The following is a 24,469-nucleotide window of genomic DNA, read 5'->3' on the forward strand; positions in this document are numbered from 1 at the left end:
GCTTGGGGTTGTGTGAGTTTGGGACTCCATGTCCTTCATCCACCCATTCAAGAACTATATATATATATATATATATATATATATATATATTAATTTATTATTTTTTAAAAGATTTTATTTATTTATTTTTTTGACAGAGAGAGAGAGAGAGATAGTACAAGCAAGGGGAGTGTCAGGCAGAGGGAGAGGATGAAGCAGGCTCCCCGATGAGCAGGGAGCCTGATGCGGGGCTCGATCCCAGGACCCTGGGATCATGACCTGAGCCGAAGGCAGACACTTCACCAACTGAGCCACCCAGGCGCCCCTATTTCTTGTGTGCGTGAGAGAGAGAGAATCTCACGCAGACTCCGCGCCTAGCACCAAGCCCAGCCCCAAGCCTGACGCGGGACTCCATCTCGCAACCCTGAGACAAAGACCTGAGCCGAAATCAAGAATTGGACGCTTAAGACTGAGCCGCCCAGGCGCCCCTCATTTAAGAAATATTTACCAAAGGCCTGTTACGTGCAAGGAACATGTACAAAGTGAAACACATTCTCAAATGCTAATGTTATACTAAGTGAGGAGGTGTGCCCCGAGAGCAAGTGCAGATTTGGCAAAAATAAAGACCCCAGATGTTCTGTGCTTCCTGATGACACTCTTCCAGGAGCCCTTTGCGACTCCCTGTTTCCACCAGGCCACACCCCCTCCTTTCTGCTTGCTCCTGCTGTGGATGCCAAGATTCACAATCTACCATTGCCGGGATAGACCTTTCCAGATCACAGGGACCGTGCAGCTCCCCAGCCTCCCCCTACCTCCCCTCCAGCTTCTCCGATCCACGCCGGAGTCCCGTTGGTGCCGCACTACAGGGACGCCCGATCTTGCCCTTTCACATTCCCGGGTCTGGGACTGTGTGATAGGTGATGCTCTCTCCGGGAGACTCTGGGCAGCTCAGGCTTTCAGGCTTGTGAAGAAACCGTAAACAAAGTGTGAATTTCCTGCCCCCGCCCCTCCCCCCCGCAGGAATTCTTTGCAGTTTTAATGAATCACGGCAGGCTTGCCATTGACACCATTGTACCTTTTGCTAAGCAGCCATGCACCCCCCAAAAACGCAACAGGAGGGGTCAGAACTTGCACCAGCTTCATGTTTAGATGGCATTGGAGGGGACGGGGACGTGCGTCTCTCACTGTTTTCACGTGAGACACTTAGCTACCCAGACCGCAGAAGGGACACTGCTCAGAAACCACCTCCGGGAACTTGTGGGGGTGGGGATAGAAGGAAGGAAGAAAACACCCTGGAGGTAGAGTAGGGGGTGGGGGGAGGGAGGGAACTAGTGGCCAGCGGGGGAACCAACCTGAGCAAACACAGCAGCTTGAGTGTTCCGGAGCCCAAAATGCTGAGGACAGCCACTCCTGGGGGTGGTCTGAGCTGCTGGGCCCCCAGACTCCCTACCTCTTCTGGCATTTTCCACCTCTGCCTTACATTCTGGCTGGGCCAGGTGGGCTTGCTGCAGGGACACTCCCAGTGCCTGGATCACGGGCCCCCCTTCCAGCCCTCACCGCCCCTCGAGTTTTGCTCACACTACGAGGCCTTCGGCCGCTGTGACCAGCACAAGGACTACCTCCTCGCTACTCGGTACAGCGTCGTCATGGATTTCTTTGACCTCAGGGGCCACAAGCTGTGTGGGAGCTATATTAAGGACATCCTCTGCCAGGTAGGCCTGGGCGTGACCCTGCAGGGCAGTGAGGGAGCCAGCTTAGCAAAGTGTGGGGGTGCTGGGCTTGGTGGCTGTAGGTCTTGGGGTGGTGGTGGTGGGGTCTCCTTGGGCACCCAGCCCTTTAGAGGCTCACGGGCAGCTGCCTCACCTTAGAGCGCTGGTCCCTGGACGGGCACGCGGAGGTGAGGGGGTGCTGGGTTTGGTTTCCACTGGGAGACCCAAAGGTCTCCCCATGGGGTCTGCTGACCCCTGTGCTTTCTCAGGCAGAAGGCGGAGGTGGGTGTCCTCCATGGAGCTCTCCGAGCAGCGTGGTCTGGGTCCCCTGCCCTGCCCTGGGAGCAATGCACAGCTGCGGTGGTTACAGGGCGGTTACGGGGCTCGGAGGGAGTGGTGACACCTGCTGGGGCCCATCCTCGTCTGGGTCATTTGTGCCGGGTGTGTGTGTGTGTGTCTGGCGTGATGGTGGTGGCGGCGGTTGGGGGCGCTCTCCCCAGTATTCTAGAGCTGGGCTGACAGAGCTTCAAGCCGCTGGGTGGCAATGACTCTCAGAGGTTCTGCTTCTCCCGGCTCTCCAAGAGCCAAAATATTTCCACATCCCTGGCAGGCATCCCCCATCACCGACTCAGGGTGCAGGCGAGAGTCGCATTGGAGGAGAGCTGCTGAGAGAGGCTGCCACGGGGAGGGGTGCTCTAATGTGCTGGGGGCGAAGAGGCAGGAAGTCCAGGCCGACCTGTGATCTGAGACCCTCCTGGGCGTGTCAGCACAGCTAGTGGGCTCTCCTGCTGCCACCGCTGCCGAGCACGCGGGCCGCCCCGTCTCCCCATTTGCAGGGCACAGCGCAGATCCCGACACAAAGCCAGCCACCCGCATGGCATCTCCCCGGGGCTGGACTCTCCTACCTCCGGCACCTTCAGCTGTTCACAGGAGAATTAACTCTGGGATAACCACGTAGGGCAGAAGCTGGGCTCTTCTGAGCAACATGAAGCCTGTTAATTTCCGAGATGCCCTCTGGTAAAAATGTCTCCACCCTTCCCCGCCCCGCCCTCCCACTTTCTCTACCGAAGGCCAAATTCAGCAGCTCCCCTGTTTGAAGGATTTGAGTCATCAGAATAACCTACATGAGTCTGTTTATTAAAAGTCTCAAGCCCCTCTTCTTTCTTTCCACACACATCTAGTGCATTCCCTGCAGTGATTCCGCAGAAGTTATTATGATCCCGATTTTACTGGTGAGGAGTCAGGAGTTTTAAAGAACTTGTCTAAGGTCCAGCAGTGCTGGGACACACATCTAGAGAGGCTCCAGCTCCAAGTCTTCTGCCCTTTTGATCATACCTCGCCAAGGCGGAGTCCCAACAGCAGTGACCCATTGACTTCATGGTGTTCTGACCCGGGCCAGGCGTCCGTCCTGTTCGAACAGAGCCTTGCTGCCTCTTGCTGTCTGTCCTTGGCGCAGAGAACAGTGTCTGACACCACAGGGAAGACCCTTCCTGGGCCTTGCTTTCCTTAAGTAGAGAAATGATATCCTGAGATAATTGAGTCGAAGCAACGGTGCAGACTCTACGTTTCTGCCTAAGAGTGGGCCCCCTCTGTTCCCTGGTAGCTCGTCCCGATTTCTGTCTCCCCTCTTCTTTCCCCTCCTCCAGAGTGGACAGGCCAGTGGCGTGAGACTCGGAGCAGTTCATTTTGCTTCTTGTCAGCAGCTCTGACAGGTCTCCTGAACTGAAACAGAGCACCCAGGAAGAGACACTGAATCTTCTGGAAGGACTCTTTCTTTCCGTCTTTCCAATAGCCAGGAGCTTGAGCTGCAACCTGCCATCAGGGTTGAAATGAGTGAATGGGGAACTCAAGCACACCTGAGAAGTGCTGCTACCCCTTTGTTAGGTGGCGGGAACCCAGATAAACTGGGATGGTCCTGCTCTGGCGGCTGCTGGGAGGGGGTTCAGTGATCAGAAGGGGGTTCTTGGGCCAGTGGGTTCTGTCCCAGGCCCCGAAGCGTGCCCTTTAAACTGGCCTTTCTTCCTTACTCTCAGTTGCCTATCTTTCATTACTGTTGGGAGTCCGTTGTCTGCCTACGATGTCCCGTGTTCCCTAGGGAGCCCTGAGTAGCGGGTACTTGGCACGCAGAACTTGTGTGTTTGTGTAAAGAGCATGGTGTGGCCCCATAGCCACGGTTCAGATTCGTGCAACTCCCAGGCTGGGGCTTTGTATACATGAAGCACTTGAATATCTTTAATAAGTAAGTGAAGAAATTACTAGATGCCTAATCTCTGGGAGTGATACGTTGCGTGTTCAGTTTGGTAATTTTGTTTTTAATTGTAAACTATTTCAGACAGAAATAGTTTTCAGACAGAAAAGCACAGAAAATTAAATAATTAACAACGTGTATCCAATACCCAGATTTAGCAAATGTGAAATTTTTGCCACATTGCTTCAGATTTGGTTAAATAAATAAAATCTTATAGATACAGTATTTATAATAAAGGGAAAGGTGGAGAAATTAGTACTTTTTAAAAAAAATATTTTATTTATTTATATGAGAGAGAGTGTGAGTAGAAGGGGGGGTGGGGAGAGGGAGAGGGAGAAGCAGGCTTCCCGCTGAGCCAGGACCCTGATGTGGGGGCTCAATCCCAGGACCCTGGGATCATGACCTGAGCCCAAGGCAGATGCTTAACTGACTGAGCCACCCGGGTACTCTGTAAAAAAATTAATCGCTTACTAAAACTTGAAGTGTCAAGAACTAAGTTAAAATGCTAAAGAAGTATAGTGAACGTGAAAGATTTCTCCCCTTTTGCTGTCCTGAAGCACTAACTGACTAGAAAATTGCGGTCCCAGAAAAGCACTTTACAGCAGTTGGTCATGGAAACTCCAGAATCCTGGTTCTTTCCAAGTCCATTTTTCCTTCTGCTTGCTCAGAAATTGGGACCAGCCCCAGTGTGGCCAGTCTGACTACGAATCAAGCCTCCTTTTGTTTCCTAGGAGTGCTCACCCTATGCAGATCGTCTCGACGATGCTGAGAACGCTCAGATGGACCTCTGGGACCTTCCTGACTTCTGCTCTGACTACTGCTCTGAATTTCATTCTAACTGCCGCTCTGCCTTCTCCCTACTGACCAATGACCGTCGCCTCCACGGGTCACATGAAAAGGATGGCGCACATTTCTTCCACCCCCTCAACCTTCCTGACGAAGACTATTGGTTCCCTAATGTCCTGAGGAATGACCATCTCAACCGCAACCTGGGTATGGTGGCCGAGGACCACCGGGGCTGCCTGCAGCTCTGCCTGACCGAGGTGGCCAATGGGCTGAAGAACCCCGTCTCCATGGTCCATGCTGGGGATGGCACCCATCGCTTCTTTGTGGCCGAGCAGGTGGGGGTGGTATGGGTCTATCTGCCTGATGGGAGTCGCCTGGAACAACCGTTTTTGGACCTCAAGAATATCGTGTTGACTACTCCCTGGGTAGGAGATGAGAGAGGCTTCTTGGGGTTGGCTTTTCATCCCAAATTCCACCGGAACCGAAAGTTCTATATTTACTATTCATGTCTGGGCAAGAAGAAGGTAGAAAAGATCCGGATTAGTGAGATGAAGGTTTCTCGGGCTGATGCCAACAAAGCTGACCCCAAATCAGAAAGGTAAGACATGCCCGTGAGAACGGGTAACTCTGTACTGTACCCCAAATATTGTCAGTCCATCCCTTGAGATGATAAAGGGACATGTTTCTGGTTTTAGAGCCACGAGCTTATAATATAGACCAAGGAGTCATCATTGAATAATGAGACAGAAAGTTAGACTTTTGAGTCGGGGGGTCTTCCTGGGGTATAGCCATCACCTTATATTTACTCATCAGAGCCATGCTTGCTTGTTTTTATAGAACGTAAGCAATGGCCAGCAGCCGTAAGGGTTTGGGAAATGATTATAGATAATAATATCAGTATGTTAAGTATAATAGTGGCCTCTGATTATTGTGTGGCCATTGGATTCCAGGCCCTTGGCCTTGAACACGGGAATTATCCTCACAGGAAGCTGTGGCACAAGGCCATAGAGTATGGATGCATGGTCTGAAGGACTTAATTCTGACTCCACGCTCATGGTCTTTCCACTCTACCATTCTGCCTTTTTTCCTGCTTGTCCTTTCTGCCTTGTCTCCCTTTTCTCAAGTAGGCAGGTTGGAGGATCGAAAAGAACATGGAAAACTAACTGATAGATTAACCCCTGCTGGGTTGCTCAAAGGAAGGGATTAAGAGTTCTGGTAGAACAGAGAGTAAGGCCCAGAGAAGGGTGATTTTTACCCTGGCTGTGTCTCCAGCTCATGATATCATGATAGGAAAGAAAAATGATGCATGAAGGAGTCATACTGGGAAACTAGGGGTGTCTTAGTGCTCCAAGCTTTGTGATTCTTGGAAACTCCGAAGCAGATCTTGGCTGGCTTGGACCAGTCATTTCTGGGAGTCCCAGGAGGATGCAGTTTTAGCTTCTACCAAAGCCTCATGCATGGTTTCTTTTCCTTCCAGAGTCATCTTGGAGATAGACGAACCAGCCTCAAATCATAATGGCGGACAAATTCTTTTTGGTGTGGACGGCTACTTGTATATATTCACTGGGGATGGAGGACAGGCTGGGGATCCCTTCGGCAGATTTGGAAATGCTCAGAACAAGTAAGCGGGACGGATCTGGGCCCCTGTCCCTTTAGGGTGAGCCCTTGGTATGTTTTTGCTGAGATGGAGCCTACAGGGGGTCAAACCTAAATCATTTAACTGCAAAATGTAGCCCTCTCTGTTGAGGCAAGTGCGAGGAACATTGGTTTCCTGTCCTGTACATTTCAGGCACAGTGTGTTTTGGTAAGTAGTACTATGGGTGCTCAGTGTAACTGTCAGAGTGCTACGGAGAGACGAATTCAGTGTTCAGTATATACTAGCGGGACATTTACCACACCAAGATCTTACCCATTTCTGTTCAACTCAGCGATATTACGAGCACTGTGCTAGGCCCTGGAGACATGTGAGAAGGTAGTTAGTGAGTGATATGTAGTGAATGGTTACTGTGTTTCAGGTACTGTTCTGAATACCTTGTGTGTATTTAAGAATGTAATTCTCTTTATTTACTTATTTACTTATTCGAGAGGGAGAGAGAGAGAGCACGAGCTGGAGAGGCAGAGGGAGAGAGAAACTCTAGCAGACTTCGCGCTGAGGGTAGAGCCTGTCTCGGGGCTTGATCTCACTACCCGAGCTGAAACCAAGAGTTGGACGCTTCACCGACTGGGCCACCCAGGTGCCCCAAGAATGTAATTCTAACATCCCACAAAGGCAGGAGTTTTTATCCGTTTGTTAATTGATGTATCCCCAGCACCTGGAATAGGGCCTGGCACAGGAGTCACTTCAGAAATACTTACGGAATGGATGACTCCTATGCAGTGTAGGTATTATGATAGTCATTTCACCGATGGGAAAATAGAGGCACAGAGGAGTAAAGTAACTTTCTAAGGCCACACAGCAAGTAAGTGGCAGAAACGAAATCAAACTCAGACAAGCTGGTGCGAGAGCCCAGTGAGGGCTGTGCTGACCTAGCTAAAAGTCACATGATCCTTCTGCCCTTTGTACCAACAAGCACTGGAATGCCATTATCCCTAGTGTTAAAATATTGACGTTACAATAATCAAGAGCTAACAGGGGCACCTGGCTGGCTCAGTCGGTTAAGTGGCCCACTCTTGATTTCGGTTCAGGTCGCGAGTCTGCTTGTCTCTCCCCCTCTGCCCCTGCCCCCCCCTTCAAATAAATAACTAAATCTTTTTTTTAAAAGATTTTATTTATTTATTTGAGAGAGAGAGTGTGTGTGAGAGAGAGCACAAGCAGGGGGAGCAGCAGGCAGAAGGAGAAGCAGGCTCCCCGCTGAGCAGGGAACCCGATGTGGGGCTCGATCCCAGGACCCTGGGATCATGACCTGAGCTGAAGGCAGATGCTTCACCGACTGAGCCACCCAGGTGCCCATAAATAAATAAATCTTTACAAAAAGTATTCAAGAGCCAACATTTGTCAAAGGCCGACTGTTACGAATTGCCTCACCTGTTACACACAAGGTAACTCACTTACCCCTTAAAACCACAACCACACTGCGAGGTAGTGTTTCTCCCCCCTGCTATACATGGGAAGAAACGGAGGCCCAGAGACCACACTCTCTGGCAGAGCCTTGCTAAAATCTCTGCTCTCTCTATGACCACAGTACTCTCTGAGGACGAATAAACCAACCAACTCCTTTTAAAAATCCATAGTCCTAGCGCTCGCTTCAGCTGGACATACACTAAATCAGAACGTTACAGATAAGCATGGCCTCTCCGCAGGGATGACACGCACATTCACGAAGTGTTTCATATTCCAAAAAAAAAAAAAAATTCATAGTGTTAAACCGAACCTGAGAGAAACCATCCCATCAAAAACATTTTAAAAATTGAATCTGCAACTTGCTTGCTCAGGGTCATATGGGCCAGGATCCCAGGAAACTTTTGCCTACTAGTTCTCCTTGAGCCAAAACTTGGCAAGCCTTAACATTTTGCATAAATCTGTATATCTATATATCTATATATATTATCATATAGACATGACTTGATGTATGTATCTCGTGTATGCATGTATATATCTATAAAAAATCCTGTCTTCTCAGTGATTCCTAGTAGTTATTTAGCATTGACTGTCGGTAGGTCCTCCTGGACAGTCTCTGGTCTGGTGCCGTTTTATTTTATCTTCTATTTTATAATTTGATTTAGTTTTAAATTTCGAATACTTCACACGAAATCTACCCTCTTAAAAAATTTAAGTGTAAGAAAAATTGTAAGTGTAAATACAATATTGTTCATTATAGGGACAGCGTACGGCAGATCTCTAGAACTTACTCATCTTGTAAACAAATGTCCAACAGGTGTATGAAAGATGCACGGTGTCACTCACCATCAGGGAAATGCAGATCAAAACCGTGATGAGATACCACCTCCTGTCTATTAGGATGGCTCCCCCCCCCCTTCCCCCCCGCAAAACCAAACACAAAAGACAGCAAGTGTTGCTGACGATGTGGAGACCTTCGTGTACTGGTGGTGGGAATACAAAACAGTGAGCTACTCTGGAAAACAGTATGGAGAGGCTTCGAAAACATTACAGATAAAACTAGCCAATGATCTGGCAATTGCATTTCTGGGTATTCATCCTGCGCCTGTTTCCTGGCTTCTTTCTTTCAGAAGTTCCCTGCTGGGGAAAGTGTTACGGATCGATGTGAACGGGGCAGGCGCAGACGGCAGACCATACCGAGTGCCCCCGGACAATCCGTTTGTGGCGGAGCCAGGGGCGCACCCTGAGGTCTATGCCTATGGGGTCAGAAACATGTGGCGCTGTGCTGTGGACCGAGGGGACCCCGTCACGCGCCGGGGCCGAGGCCGCATCTTCTGCGGGGACGTGGGACAAAATAGGTTTGAAGAAATTGACATCATTGTGAAAGGCGGCAATTATGGCTGGAGGGCCAAGGAAGGCTTTGAATGTTACGACAGAAAGCTTTGTCACAATGCCTCTTGGGTGGGTAAGTCAGAAGTTCTCTGGGTGATTTCTTGAATGAATTGAGGGGGTGGGAGATAGAGGTGGGGGAATGAGACCTGAGAGTGTTTGGCCCTGCGGTCCCTCGGTGTCTTTATTTATGTCCTGTGGGATCGTGCTTCTCAGGTTGGCCCTCCAGCCACTGTCACCAGAAACACATTCGGTAGTGCTTGTGGACCTGATGCATTTGGATCTTGGGTGGGTTCAGGCACTGGGATTGACCTAGGAATCTACATTTTAGAAAAATTACCCGCATGATTTTTAGGCATGCAGTTTTGAGAACCACTAGCAGAAGAAATGGTGGCTATAGGTTTCTAATTTATTTCCAATTGGAACCGCCCACTGAAAGGACATTCCATATACAGTCAGGTGGTACATTCCATATACAGTCCCTAAATATCAGTTATCAAGATGTGCTTTTCAGTTGCATTTTATCAGCAGTGCTTAATCTCTTTGATTGGTCCTCTAAGTTAGGAGTCTTAGAGACCCTCGTTAGTTTTTCAAATCCTTAAACCTGAGTATCTGCCATGTCAGCCTAGGGGATACATTTAGGTGTGTGGATTCCCAGGTCACTGCCTCATAGGTGGGGGAATTTTTGGCTTCCTTTCTGCTTGCAGAGACCAGTCAAATGGGAAGCTCACGAATATTGTAGCTGGTCTGTTGAGAAAAATAAATGTGATTCTCTTGGCTGCCTGCCCTACCAAAGACCAAGAGATAAAGTGTTCTCCACTCAATTAGGCAACTACATTTGAAAGTCCCCATCTTCCTGCTTGAAAATCTCTAAATTTTTTTTTTTTTTTTTTTTAAGAGAGAGAAAGTGTAGGGGCGCCTGGGTGGCTCAGTTGTTAAGCGTCTGCCTTCAGCTCAGGGCGTGACCCCGGGGTCCCGGGATCGAGCCCCGCATCAGGCTCCTCTGTTGGGAGCCTGTTCCTTCCTCTCCCACTCCCCCTGCTTGTGTTCCCTCTCTCACTGGCTGTCTCTCTCTGTCAAATAAATAAATAAAATCTTTAAAAAAAAAAGAGAGAGAGAGAAAGAAAGTGTATGTGCTTCATGAGCGGGGTTGCGGGGGGCAGGGGGGATGGCAGCAGGAGGGAGAAGGAATCTCAAATAGGCTCCGTGCTCAGTCTGACAGGGGGTTCGATCTCACGACCCTGAGATCATATATAACCTGAGCTGAAATCAAAAGTCAGATGCTTGGGGCGCCTGGGTGGCTCAGTTGTTAAGCGTCTGCCTTCGACTCAGGGCGTGATCGATCCTGGCGTTCTGGGATCGAGTCCCACATCGGGCTCCTCTGCTATGAGCCTGCTTCTTCCTCTCCCACTCCCGCTGCTTGTGTTCCCTCTCTCGCTGGCTGTCTCTATCTCTGTCGGATAAATAAATAAAATCTTTAAAAAAAAAAAAAAAGACAAAAGTCAGATGCTTAATCAGCTGAGCCACTCGGTGACCTGGAGGTCTCAGTTTTTAGCTGTGACAGTCTCTTTGTTCCTGGACAGGTGACATTCTGCCAATCTATGCTTACGGCCATGCAGTGGGGAAGTCAGTCACTGGAGGATATGTGTACCGTGGATGTGAATCCCCAAATCTCAATGGCCTCTACATCTTTGGGGACTTCGTGAGTGGGTAAGAAGGGATTGATGTCTCCTTTCATATTTTTTTAGTTCACCATTTTCATTGAGATATAAATCACATGTGGTGAGATGCAATCTCTAAGAGCACAGTTGGCTAAAGTTTTACAGTAGATACACTTGTTGCTATGTCAAGGTGCAGAACATTTCCATCACTCTGGAAGGTTCCTTTTTGCCTATATCCTGTCAATACCACCCTTTCTCTCTCACACTCACACATACGCACACCCGCCAGAGGTAACCACTCCCATCACACATTAAGTTTGCGTCTGTAACTTAATATAAATGGAATCATATGTATGTATTCTTTTTTGGTATATGTATGGCTTCTTTCATTCAATAATGTCAGTGAAATTCATCACTGTTGTCACATGTTTGGGTAGTTTTTCTCTTTTATTGCTTTGTAATATTCCGTTGTATGGATATACCACAAAGTCTTCATGTATTCTCCTGTTTTGGCTGTTTCCAGTTTTTTACTATATGTTTATTTTATATTTATTATATACTTGTTTTATTATATGCATTTAAGTGTGTGTGTGTGTGTGTGTGTGTGTATTGTGCTTGTATCAGGCAACCTTGTCAAACTCTTATTGGCTCTATCGGCTTGTGTGTGTGTGTATAGATTCTTCTGGGTTGTCTATGTGAAGGATCATTTTATCTATGAATATAGATATTTTTTCTTTTCCTGAACTGCAAGGCTTTTACTCTTGTTCTTCTGACTTTAGTGCTTCATCTTAAACTTCAGTACAGTGTTGGATAGAAGGCTTCCATTTTCACCAGTGAGTATGATGTCAGTTGCAGGTGTTTTTACAGGCTGTCTATCAGGCGAGGACGTCTTCCTTCCATTCTTAGTTCACTGAGAGTTTGTATTAAATATGGATGTTATATTTTGTCAAATGCATCTTTGCATCTAGTGAGAGAATCCTGTGGTTTTCTCATTTTTAGTTTTTAATATGGTGAATTACGTTGACTGATTTTTTCTTTTTAATCATTGAAGCCATCTTGCATTTCTGGAATAAACACCGCTTGGTCATGATGTATTTTCCTTTCAATATATTGTTGGATTGCAGTTGCTAACACGTTGTTGGAAAATTTTGTATCTGTGTTCGTGAAACAGATTTCTTTCTTGGAATATCTTTGCCAGATTTTGGCATCAGGGTAATGCAGGCTTTAATAGAAAGAGTTGGAGAGTGTCTCCTTCTTTTCAGTTGTCTGGAAGAGTTTGTGTAAAATAGGCGTTACTTCTTCTTTATATGTTTCTTCCGGGTGAAATCATCCAGGCCTAAAGTTTTCTTGGAGACAATGTATAGTAGTGTCTTGTTTTTTGATCCACTCTGGTGATCTCTGTTATTTATTTGTTTGTTTATTATTTCTTCTGTCTTCTTTTTTGTTAAAGATTTTATTCATTTGTGAGCGAGAGAGAGAAAGACAGCAGGGGAAGGAGCAGAGGGAGAGGGACGAGCAGACTCCACGCTGAGCATAGGCCGACATGGGGCTCGATCTCAGGAGCCTTAGATCATGACCTGAGGCAAAAATCAAGAATCCGAGGCTTAACCAACTGAGCCACCCAGGCGCCCCTATTATCTCTTGTGTCTTCTAATTAGTGCATTTAGACCATTAACTTTCAAAATGGTCGTGGACGTAGTTGGGTTCATATCTGCCGTATTTATGACTGCTTTCTGTTTGTTGCCCTTGTTCTTTGTTCTGCTTTGTCTTCCACTCTTCTTCTGCCTTTTGTGGATTTAACTGAGCACGCTATAGAATTCCATTTTCTTCCCTTTCTAAGCATGTCAATTATACTTTTTTTTTCTTTTTCAGTGGTTGCCTAAAGTTTGTAATACCCATTTACAACTAACCCAAGTCCGCCTTTCACTTGGCTGGTATTCGGTGATCCTCAGTCAGAGCACATGCACCTGGGATTGAGCATCTCTGTGTCTCTAAAATGGTTCATGTGACACCCTAGTTGACCCATCTTCCTGTTCTTTTTATTCTAAAAACCTGCTTGTAGGTCAAATGACAAAGGGATATGAAGCATCTACCTGCTACTACACAGACGTAATAATAACAAAAATAGCTACTAGTTTGTTTGTTTTTTTAAAGATTTTATTTATTTATTTGACACAGAGAGAGACAGCCAGCGAGAGAGGGAACACAAGCAGGGGGAGTGGGAGAGGAAGAAGCAGGCTCATAGAGGAGGAGCCTGATGTGGGGCTCGATCCCATAACGCCAGGATCACGCCCTGAGCTGAAGGCAGACGCTTAACCACTATGCCACCCAGGCGCCCCATGGCTACCAGTTTTTGAGCCCTTACTATGTGCCAGGCACACTGGGGAGCTGTTCACGTATATTATCTTACTTAACCTTTGCAACTTTTGTCCGTGGTAAATTCATTTTACAGATGAGGGAACTGAGGCGTAGCCAGTTGAGCGCCGAGCCAAAGGTCACAAACTCACAGAAATTAGATTAGTCTTTGGTGGGGGTGCACCCTTCACAGGCCCCCATTAGACTCCTGTAATAGAAGATGAGCTTCTCCATGTAGGGCCAGCAGGTGACTAAGATATCTCTGATGCAGCTTTTTGATTCCAGGGAGAGGCTAGGTGTTGATCTCCTGGAGGAGGAAGAAAAATATCCCACACGGTGAAAATATGGATTCCTATAATAAAGGTTTTATTTTTTATCTAGTCGACTTATGGCTTTGCAGGAAGATAGAAGAACCAAGAAATGGAAGAAACGGGACATCTGCCTGGGCAACACTGCGTCCTGCGCCTTCCCAGGGTTGATCAGCACCTATAGCAAATTTATCATCTCTTTTGCTGAAGATGAAGCAGGTAACACATACCCAGAGTTACTCTGTTTCTGCTTATTGGAACTTAAAGCATCACAGGCATCGTGAACTAATCATTTGTTATAATAATTATTATTACTATTATTGTTATTTATTTATTTTTATTTTTTATTTTTTTAAGTTTTTATTTTTTTATTTGTCAGATAGAGAAAGAGAGCGCACAAGCAGGGGGAGCGGCAGGCAGAGGGAGAGGCAAGCTCCCCACTGAGCAGGGAGCCTGATGCGGGACTTGACCCCAGGACTCCGGGATCATGACCTGAGCTGAAGGCAGTCGCTCAACCGACTGAGCCAACCAGGCATCCCTATTATTGTTATTTATTTATTTATTTATTTATTTATTTATTTATTTATTTTTTTAAAAAGATTTTATTTATTTATTTGACAGAGACAGCCAGCTAGAGACGGAACACAAGCAGGGGGAGTGGGAGAGGAAGAAGCAGGCTCATAGCGGAGGAGCCTGATGTGGGGCTCGATCCCATAACGCCGGGATCACGCCCTGAGCCGAAGGCAGACGCTTAACCGCTGTGCCACCCAGGCGCCCCCTATTATTGTTATTTAAATAACAACTACACTTCTATTTTTACTACCATTTAGTTATTTTTTTTTTTTTAGAGAGAGAAGGAAAATGTGCGGCAGGGGAAGGGGCAAAGGGAGAGGAGAGAGAGAGAGAGAATCTTAAGCAGGCTCCACGCTCAGCACAGAGTCCCAACTTGGGGCCTAGTCTCACGACCCTGAGATCATGACCTGAGCCAAAATCAAGAGTCGGACGCCTAACTGACTAAGCCACCCAGGCGCCCCGTAGGCAGCGTTTATAAGGTACTGGATACCGTTTTAAGCACTTTACATTTTTTTATGTTGTTTGATAATTACAACACTCCCATGATGTAATGATTATGCTGATTCCGCCAGTGAGGCAACAGATCCAATATGCCAACCTACCCCTTCTCAACTGAGGCCCACACCTCACGGTGTGGGGCAAATCAGGGTTTACACTTTAGTCCTTCGGTCTTTTGACCATGAAGGAGATTCATGTCCTCATCTTTGATTTGATCCTCGTCTGCAATCCCAGGAGCGTGGGCAGGGCCAGCAGTGGGGCAGACATGGTGGACACTGGTGTTTGTCCTCCTGGCGCTGCCTGGGAGGGAGCGCCTCTGGTCATCAGCGCCCGACTGTGCTGCGCTCTTTCCTCACCCTACCAGGAGTCTGTGACGCAAGTGCCATGAGTGAGCCAGGGAGAACTTTCCTGAGAAGTTTCCTGGGAAGAGGGTAGACAGACCAGGAGTCTGTGACGCAAGTGCCATGAATGAGCCAGGAGAACTTTCCTGAGAACTTTCCTGGGAAGTGGGTAGACAGCTAGGTAGGAGGCTGTTCGCTAGACAGATGAGGCATTTATTAAGGGCATCGCAACGCGAAACGTGTGCACGTAGGAGAGACAGACAGAGACTCTGCTCTACTAAATTGCCTCAAATTCTGTAATCAGAAACTGGAGTTTAATTTCAGCTTTACCTAAGTGATGTTACATTTTGAAAGATAACATTTTATGTTGCGAGGAGGACAGGGCCTGTGACCTCGTTGCTACTTGGCCCTGCATGTAGCCTTGCTCGGAGTCTTGGGAGAGGATAAAATGGTCTCTCAGGGCCCCTTCCAGACCTGGGCTTCTCTGTGAGTGTGAACCAGAGAGCCTGGACGGTTTCCTCAGTCCTGGGCTTCTTTCCGCTCTGAGTCATGGGGCGGCCGTGCCAGACCTTCACTTGAGCAAGGCGTACGGAAATCCAGTCGGCTCCTGGACCTTTTCCTAGCTTATCATTTGAGATGAATATTTTAGAGGTACAGAGGATATTTTAGAAAATTCAAGTGTTCTTAATAGAGGAAGTCGAAGTGAGTTCCAAAGTGGAAGTCTAAACATAGAAAACAGGAGAGAAACCATAGGCTGGCAGGACGATGCTCTGTGGAAAGAGGGTGATGTGAAAGCCACAGGCCTGGTGGGGCGTCTGGCCTGGTGGAGCCCCCCAGGCTGGTGCCCCAGGGAGGCTGGAGTCCTCCAAGGCTGGAGATCGCTCTGCCTGGAGGCTGGAGCCCCGGAGGCGGGTCTGCCCCAGTATCCTGCGTCTCTGCGGCTTGCTTCTTTTCAGGAGGCCTCAGAAACCCTGACTTGGGTAGTTTGGTTTGCTGTGCCTGCAGGCTTCTCGCAGGAGAAAACAGGGAGCCTTTAAATACCAGACGGTACATCTGGCCAACAAAACTAAGTGTCCTTGGCTGAATTTTATCGAGTGGACTTGCCAGGGTGTTGTTCCCAAGCCAGACTGCCCAAAACGGCCCTAAACCCAGGAAGGCTGTTTTTAAGGCAAGTTCTTTTTTCTTTTTTTTAAAGATTTTATTTATTTATTTGAGAGAGAGACAGAGATAGCGACAGAGCATAAGTGGGGAGGAGAGAGAGAAGCAGGCTCTCCGCTGAGCAGGGAGCCCGATGCAGGGCTCCATCCCAGGACTCTGGGATCATGACCTGAGCTGAAGGCAGACACTTAACCAGCTGAGCCCCCCAGGTGTCCCAAAGCAAGTTATTTTTTTCCCGAGTTGCTTGCTCTTCCGTGTTAGCACAGAGTGATTCAGATTTTCTGCTCATGTCCTAGCCTTTCCCACTTACGGACATATTTTTATTTTTTTTTTATTTTTTTTTTTATTTTTTATTTTTTATTTTTTTAAAGATTTTATTTATTTATTCGACAGAGATAGAGACAGCCAGCGAGAGAGGGAACACAAGCAGGGGGAGTGGGAGAGGAAGAAGCAGGCTCATAGCGGAGGAGCCTGATGTGGGGCTCGATCCCATAAGGCCAGGATCACGCCCTGAGCCGAAGGCAGACGCTTAACCGCTGTGCCACCCAGGCGCCCCCATATTTTTAGATCTGAGTATTTCATTATTTTGTTATCAGTCACCAGCCAGAGACACGTCATTTTTGGTTGAACCTCCAGTACTTCCAGGATTTTCTAGCTGACAGCTGGCATGAGTGACTGCGGAGGGAGGCGCGGGCGTGGGGCAGCCCATCGCTGGGTGGGTCCCGATGGGATGGATTTCTGAACGTCAGTCACATTCTCAAGAGGGCCGGTCAAAGTACTAATGCTTGCACTAAATTTACATCACATGCATTTTGTTTTACATGGCATGTTACAGTTTTTTGGGGTAGTCTTTTTTGGTCCTAAAATACATTTTTAAAATTGTCAGTTGGACATGACAGATGGCATTCGCTTCTATCATTGTTTTCCCCTAAAAATACAATGGGAAGTCTATAGCGTGTTTAGGACATATAATTTGAGTAAACTGGGGTTGTAGGGGGATGATGCCACAATGTGGGGTTTTCAATTAGAGCGGGAATTCTTTGCAGGGTCTAGAGGGGCTCCTGCCTGATGGCACCCCGTATATGACACTTGGTAGACCCTTCGTTTATCTAACAGGGTTTCTAATCAGAGGAGGCAAACTGGCTCTAGGGTAGGATGTGTCCTGATGTCTCAGACCCCTTACAGGCAAGATGACAATATAGTTTGTGGGTACACAGAATCCAGACTTTATTAGGCAGCTCTGTGGGGGCTGCGTGAAGACCGGAGGCCTCACGTTTGGCACGGGACAAACATTAATCACTGTCCTGCACAAATTTAAGGAAGAAGGTTGTGGAAGTAACTCAGAGCAGTCTGAAGTTCGAGGCTTTTCCAATTAGCAATTTAGTAGACATTTACTTCCATGAGGTTGAGAGAGCATACAAGTGAGCCCCGTTCGGTGCAGTGGCACGAATGTTAGGACGTAAAGAGGTAAGAAGGTAAGAGTAATAGCTGATCTTCACTTTCTTATTTTTTTTTTAAAGATTTATTTATTTATTTGAGAGATGCAGGGAGGAGCAGAGGGAGAGGAAGGGAGAGAATCCTCAAGTAGCCTGCTCGCTGAGTGCGGAGCGCAATGTGGGGCTCGATCTCAGAATCCTGAGATCATGACCTGAGCTGAAACCAGGAGTTGGATGCTTAACTGACTGAGCCACCCAGGCGCCCCACTATTTTCTAATTTAATCCCAAATAATCATGTGAGGTATTATTAGCCCCATTTGACAAATGAATTAATAAATAACGTGACGGTTACAAGCTTCAGAGGTTGCCCGAGACAACATAGCTAGCAACTGGTGTTGTCAGGATTCAGAGTCAGATGACGCCAGCTCCAAAGTTGGGCTCGTCAACCCATCCTATCCTGTCCCTCACAGGTAACCGCGAGAAGAGGTGGAATGAGGTCGTGGCCATGAGCAGAGAATGTTCAAATGGGGGAAAGGAGACCGTGGGTAGAGGTGATTCTGGGAGGTGTGGAGAAGGCCAGGAGGAGAGCCGGAAGTGTGGAAGGGTCTGGGGAAACGAGGGACCCAAGGACCAAAGAAAGAAGGTGCACATGGAGGGAAAAGTGAGGCAGGGGCAGTGGGGATTGGTGCCAGTGGACTCAGTAAGGGGCAACAGAAAGTGACAGGCACAGGGTAACTCTTTCTTAAGAAAGAATGAAAGGGGGCGCCTGGGTGGCTCATTCGGTTAAGCATCTGCCTTCGGCTCAGGTCATGATCTCAGGGTCCTGGGATCAAGCCCAGTTTCGTGCTCCCTGTTCAGTGGGGAGCCTGCTTCTCCCTCTGTCTCTGCCCTCCCCCCACTCGTGTGCAAGTGCTCTCTCTCTCTCAAATAATTAAATAAAATCTTAAAAAAAAAAAAAAGTGTTGGGTAAATGGTCCTTATCCTGTAGATGGCTATTTCAGGGTTTCTCAGAGAATCCTTATTGGTAGTGAAGAGGTGGGGAAGGAAATGGAGATTCGTTAAGGCAAAGTTTCTGAGAGCAGAGAGATGAAGCCGGTTTGGTTCATTGAACGTAACAGAAACGCGCGTCTGTTGGGGTGCACTCTGAGCTAGTCTTTGGGGGTCAGAGAAAGGCTTTATCCATAAGGAGCTCACAGTCCAGTGAAGGCCGAGCTGTCAGTTAGGGTTCCGGGGTTCCCTTCCTGGGGTTCCCTTCCTGGGGCTCACTGCATTTCAGGGCTCTAACCCCATGTCGAGAGTTTCTGTGCATTCAGCTCTGTCTCGGCCGTGCTACTGATCGCCTGTCCCCGTTTCCCCAGGGGAGCTCTATTTCCTGGCCACTGCCTACCCCAGCGCCTATGCACCGCAAGGATCGATCTACAAATTTGTTGACCCATCGAGGTGAGCTTTGGTCTCATTTTCTTCTTAGGTGCATCCATATATCTTCATGGCAGATCATAAAAACAGTCCTGACTTCCTAGGAATTTCCAGAAATTATCAATGAAGCAAATCTTTAATGTAGATAAAAAAAAGCAGATTGGGCAAATAAATGTGTAGGGCTGTGGGTCTAGGGATTATGAAATATTTGGGAAATTGTCTCTTTGTGGTGGGAAAGGAGGATCTTGAGCCTTTCTTGGATGACTAGTCTAGACCTGTGGCTCCTGTTTTATTTATTTTTAAAAATATGCTTCTGGAAACTTCTGTCTCTGGGATCATCTGACAATGGGTGTATAGTTCCGACCACCTGAGTAAGTACTGTTGCCCTCTCCCCTGGGTTTGGTTGAGGTTTCAAGGTCCCAGGCAAATATTTGTTTGTTTGTTTGTTTGTTTATTTATTTATTTATATTATTATGATTATTCTTTTCTGCAGGAGCCAGCTTTGAAGGGCTCCTACCGGCCAAATTTGGGACAATTTATTTATTTTTTAATTTATTTTTAATTTTTAATTAAAAAAAATTTTTTTTAAGATTTTTTTTTATTTGACGGAGAGAGAGATAGCAAGAGAGGGAACACAAGCAGGGGGAGTGGGAAGGGAGAAGCAGGCTTCCCGCCAAGCAGGGAGCCTGATGTGGGGCTTGATCCCAGGACCCCAGGATCATGACCTGAGCCGAAGGCAGACACCTAATGACAGCCACCCAGGCGCCCCTTTTTAAGACATTTTTTATTTAAATTCAGTTAATTAACATAAAGTGAATTATTAGTTTCAGAGGTCAGTGATTCATCAGTCTTACATAATACCCAGTGCTCATTCCATCACGTGCCCTCCTTAATGCCCATCGCTCAGTTACCCCCTCCCCCACCTCCCTCCAGTAACCCTGTTTGTTTCCTAGAGTTAAGAGTTTTCCTCTCTGATTTCATCTTGTTTTATTTTCCCCTCCCTTCCCCTATGCTCCTGTTTTGTTTCTTAAATTCCACATATGAGTGAGATCATATGATAACTGTCTTTCTGTAATTGACCTATCTGGTTAGCATAATACCCTCTAGCTCCATCCACGTCATTGCAAATGGCAAGATTTCATTTTTTTGATGGCTGAGTAGTATTCCATTGTATATATAGACTGCATCTTCTTTATCCATTCCTCTGTTGATGGACATCTGGGCTCTTTCCATAGTTTGCTCTTGTGTATGTTGCTGCTATAAACATTGGGGTGCAGGTGCCCCTTGGATCACTACATCTGTATCTTTGGGGTAAATACCTAGTAGTGCAGTTGCTGGGTCGTAGGGTAGCTCTATTTTCAACTTCTTGAGGAAGCTCCATACTGTTCTCCAGAGCGGCTGCAGCAGCCTGCATTCCCACCGACAGTGTAAGGGGGTCTAGGCAAATATCTTAAATGGATTTCTTCGTGTCTCCACCTGACCCTCTCTGGAATTCAGTGGCAATATTCAGTGGCCAACAGTTCCATACTGTTTACTTCTGCTCTTTGCTGACCTCAGAGGCTCACCAGCTGCCGGGACAAAGGCCACAGGACAGCTTTCCATCTGTGAGGGTGTCTGCGTGTGGTTCGTGCCCTGCTGGGAGGGTGAAGCGGGTATCCAGCCTGAGGGCCTGGGGCAGTGCCTGGATTTCTCTCAGGATGCTGCCCCCAAGCAAGAAAGGCTCCCCCGTGAATCAGCTTGAAGACAGATCCGCAGAGGAAAACCTCCCTGTGAGGCCACATTGCTCCTACCTGGGGTGGTGTTCAGACGACATTGGGCCACGGGCACAGCTGCATGTGGATCAGGGCTCGGGAGCCAGGCCCCGTGCGCCCCATTTGGCAGCAGGCTCGTGGCCTCCGTGTTCTCGGGAGTTCCTGGAAGACACTCCGTCCCTGAGGCCGTGCCTGAGGTGCTCTCTGAGTGGCACCTGCAGGGTTGCTAAGGGGCGAATTAGCTACTGGGCTGGCTTCGCTGCCCAGTCTGCATATTGCCCGTGCTTGAGGGGAGCAGACCCAGCACCCGGTTCAAGTGCCTCAGGTGGCAGATAATGGCTGGGTGGGAGTTCTGCTCTTCCCTGCGTGAATCGCTTTGTCTTTCCTTTGACACTTTCCTGGCTTGGCTAGGGGATAATTGAGCTCCCCTCTCTCAGAAGAGCAGCCGTAGAACAGCTGTAATGCCAGCGCACCCGGATGACATCCCTGCTCGCTCACCTGCCTCTCAGGTTGACGTTCATGGCGTTGTTGCTGTGTGCCAGGCACTGTGCTGGGCACTGAGCAGCTGGGCTGTCGTTTAGTGCTGACAGATCCCAGGGGGACAGGCTCATACCCTCACCCTACAGGGAAGCCAGCTGAGCTTGGCCAGGTGAAGGTACTTGCCTGAGGGGGGCTAGCCAGAGGGGGCCCGGGGTAGGGACACCGAGCTCCGGGGAGCAGAGTCTTCGGCATCTCTCTCTCCGGCCATCATCGTGTGGACCTGGACTGACGTTCAGAGCTTCCCCAGCAGTGGATCCAGATTCACTCTGCCTGCGTCGTCAGCCTGTCTTGCGCTGAAGGCACCTAGGCCAGCTTTCTGAGGAGCAGATGGTTTATTGCCGTGTGACTTTTTTTTTTTTCCTTCCTTCCATCTTTTCTTCTTGCCCTTCCTTGCGAGTTACAGACCCTGGAGCCTGGGTTGGAAACTTGACTTTGCTACTGACCAGCTGTGTGACCTTGCATCTGTTTCTTAATCTTTGTGTGCCTCAGTTTCCCCTCTGTAAAATGGGGATCATCACGGCACCTACCGCACAAGGTTATCGTGAGGTCTCAGTGAGTTATGCTTATGAAGTATTCGTGCAGTGTGTAAGCACTAGGTAAGTGTCTGTGAAATAAAGAGAATTACTTTTTTTCCACCTGGGATGAGGGCGGTAGCAAGGAGAGACAGAGCCGAAGCAAGGAAGGCAGAGAAGGAGGCAGTGGGGACTGGCTGGAAAGTTCCATCTCTGCTCTGAATAGCAAGTGTCCTAGTCTCCAGGGTCTGTTTTATTTCAGAAGATGCACCCAGGAGACAGCAGTCATGGAGATCTTTTTCTAGTAGGCAGAGAGGCTGGCGGTCCTTCAGGGGCTGTGCCGTGAGTTCTTGACGGGATTCTCTTTAAAGGGAATCCCCACCATCACCGTCATCATCGTCATCATCATCATCATCATCTGTGGGGCACTGTTCTAAGTGTCGTTTTCTAAATCTTTAAAAAATAATTTTAGAACTGACTTCTCAGTCACTTTATGGTATATCGAGTACACAGCTCTTATTTTTATTTTTATTATTTTTTTAAGATGTATTCATTTATTTCAGAGAGAGTGCGCATGCATGTGTGTGTGGGGAGGGGTGGAGGGAGAGAGCGAGAGAGTCTTTGAGCAGACTCCCCGCTGAGCAGGGAGCCCGACGCGGGGCTCTATCCTAGGACCCTGAGATCATGACCTGAGCTGAAATCAAGAGTTGGTCACTCGACTGAGCCAGCCAGGCGCCCCACACAGCTCTTATTTATTCCTGCAAGGATGGGTACTATTACTTTTTCTTTTTTATCAATGTGGAAACTGATGCTTAGCAAGGATTACTTGCCCGTGGTCCCCAGAGTTTGCACCCAATTCTATCACCATACCCGTGCCCCTGCCCCCCTCACTACTCTGTCGCAAGAGCCTACCGTGTCCCTGTTCTTTGTCCTCTCTGAGCTCATCACGTATTTCCTACTCCCTCTGTCCCATCCCCATGGATAAAGGAGAGCTGAATCCAACTCTTGCAAATGTGTGACCTTGACTTCCTGGTCCCGTCTTCAGAATCTGGTGTCCTCACTTTCTCTCTCTGTTTTTAGGCGAGCACCCCCTGGCAAGTGCAAGTACGAGCCACTGCCGGTGAAAACCAAGAGCAAGCGGGTCCAGTTCAGGCCGCTCGCCCGTGAGTCCGTCTCTGTCCCAGCCTCAGGCCCCGGCATCGAGGCGCTGGCACGGTGCCCTCTGCAAGCACGCTGCAGTCCTCCCAGGGCGGGAGGTCTGTTCCCGCGAAGGCTTATGCTCTGGATGAGGACTGTAACTGTGGCTCTGTGTGTACGTCTCCGTATACCGGAGTCTGCACGCCGAGCGGCACGTGCTTCTGCAGAGACCCGTTGCCCTCTGTCCATGCATCCGTTCTTCACTGGGCACTGTTCGTTTAGCCCTGAGTTTGCAGCGGTCACTGTGCTAATCCCTGGGGCTACAGCCGTGAACCTGACCTGTAGGAGCTCAGAGTCAAATGCAGTGCAGGCAAATGAAGAAATAGATAGAGCACCGAGGTTCTGGTAGAGAAGGATGCCCAGGGGACCGAGGGGCCCCTGGAGTGAGCAGAGGCAGGGTGGGGATTCAGGAAGGGCTGATAGAGGAGGGAGACTGTCTTAAGGGAACTATTCCAGAACCATGGATCACTGGAGTGACCCTATTAAAAAAGTAACATATTTAGATCAAGGCCAGTCATGGGGCTTGAGCTTGCAACCCTGAGATCAGGAGTCACGTATCTACCACGGAGCCAGCCAGGCGCCCCTGAAAAAAGGGAGTCATAGGTATCCTGGGTGCTGTTTCCCTTAGAGTGACTTTCCAGGATTTCTGTTTCTCACTGCATAAATATTTGTTTCGCAGAGACAGTCTTGGACCTGCTCAAGGAGCGGTCGGAGAAGGCGGCTAGAAAATTATCCAGTGTAACTTTAGCCTTCAGCCCAGACCGGGCCTCATCTCAGAAAGGCCCCTCCAAGAAGCCAGCTTCTCCCCTAGGCAGGAGGAAGGCATTGCAAAGGCCTGGTGAGAAGAAGAGAGCCAGCGTTTCGTCCCCAGGTCCCCAGGGCAAGAGGAAGCGGAGCCCGAAACCCTGCCGGGGCAGGGGCCAGCAGTCAGCACAGATGAAGGGAGCTGGCAGAAGACTCCCTCCGCCTTCTCTGTCAAGGTGGCTGACCAGGGGACGTGCCAGGGGAGAACCACCTCGCCGCTGCTGCTGAACGTGGCTTTAGCTGAGTGGGAGCCGGAGGTGGAGGTGGGGACAGGCACAGGGAACCTGACTTAGGGCCAGTGCGGTTGTCCTCTGCACAGGAATCTTGCTATCTGAGTGGCTGCCCCTTCTCTGCTTCTGTGAAGACACCAGATCCCACATGGCCAGGGCGCCTGGCTAACCTTGGAATCCCACGGTGCATCTCTCTTGTTTCATAAATGCCCACAACCCAAGGTAATCAATCAATACTTGCTCAATCGGTCCTGTATCCTTTGATCTCTTGGACGTGTGTCTGGCATTAAGAAATCTGGTGTGTTTCATCAGTTTGCCTAAGAACCCTCTTTCGCTCTCCTGCCTCATCCCAGGTCCAGGAGGAAGCCCATAGAGACATGTTTCCAAGGAAAGACCCTCTAAAATGGTCCTCTCCTTTGCCCCAGGCTGCCTCTCACAGACTGACTGGGGCAGGTTCTGGTCTGTAACTCCAGCGCCCACTAATTGGCCTTGGCCAATAGCATAGTGGACGTAACTACA

The 24,469-nt window shown here is 48.5% G+C and overlaps 1 protein-coding gene and 1 pseudogene across 1 annotated transcript; both read left to right on the top strand.

The window, feature by feature from the left end:
* The first annotated feature begins 1,317 nt into the window (after nt 1-1,317).
* HHIPL2 (HHIP like 2) lies at nt 1,318-23,948 on the top strand. Its single transcript, XM_008685739.2, has 9 exons — nt 1,318-1,691; nt 4,668-5,320; nt 6,200-6,343; nt 8,911-9,245; nt 10,753-10,879; nt 13,567-13,712; nt 18,859-18,940; nt 22,800-22,882; nt 23,596-23,948. The coding sequence occupies exons 1-9, from the start codon at nt 1,371-1,373 to the stop codon at nt 23,946-23,948; spliced, it is 2,244 nt and encodes a 747-aa protein (XP_008683961.2). The 5' UTR covers nt 1,318-1,370.
* Nucleotides 7,961-8,059, top strand: LOC121104148 (annotated as a pseudogene).
* Nucleotides 23,949-24,469: the final 521 nt, after the last annotated feature.

This window comes from Ursus maritimus, unplaced genomic scaffold (genome assembly GCF_017311325.1).
Source record: "Ursus maritimus isolate PB19 unplaced genomic scaffold, ASM1731132v1 scaffold_2, whole genome shotgun sequence".
Taxonomy (NCBI): domain Eukaryota; kingdom Metazoa; phylum Chordata; class Mammalia; order Carnivora; family Ursidae; genus Ursus; species Ursus maritimus.

Bases quoted from the DNA above. Each gene is read 5' to 3' on its own strand.
- HHIPL2 (XM_008685739.2), top strand. From the start codon at position 1,371: ATGCTGAGGACAGCCACTCCTGGGGGTGGTCTGAGCTGCTGGGCCCCC. The intron at 1,692-4,667 runs GTAGGCCTGGGC...TTTGTTTCCTAG, and splicing joins TTAAGGACATCCTCTGCCAG to GAGTGCTCACCCTATGCAGA. The intron at 22,883-23,595 runs GTGAGTCCGTCT...TTTGTTTCGCAG, and splicing joins CCAGTTCAGGCCGCTCGCCC to AGACAGTCTTGGACCTGCTC.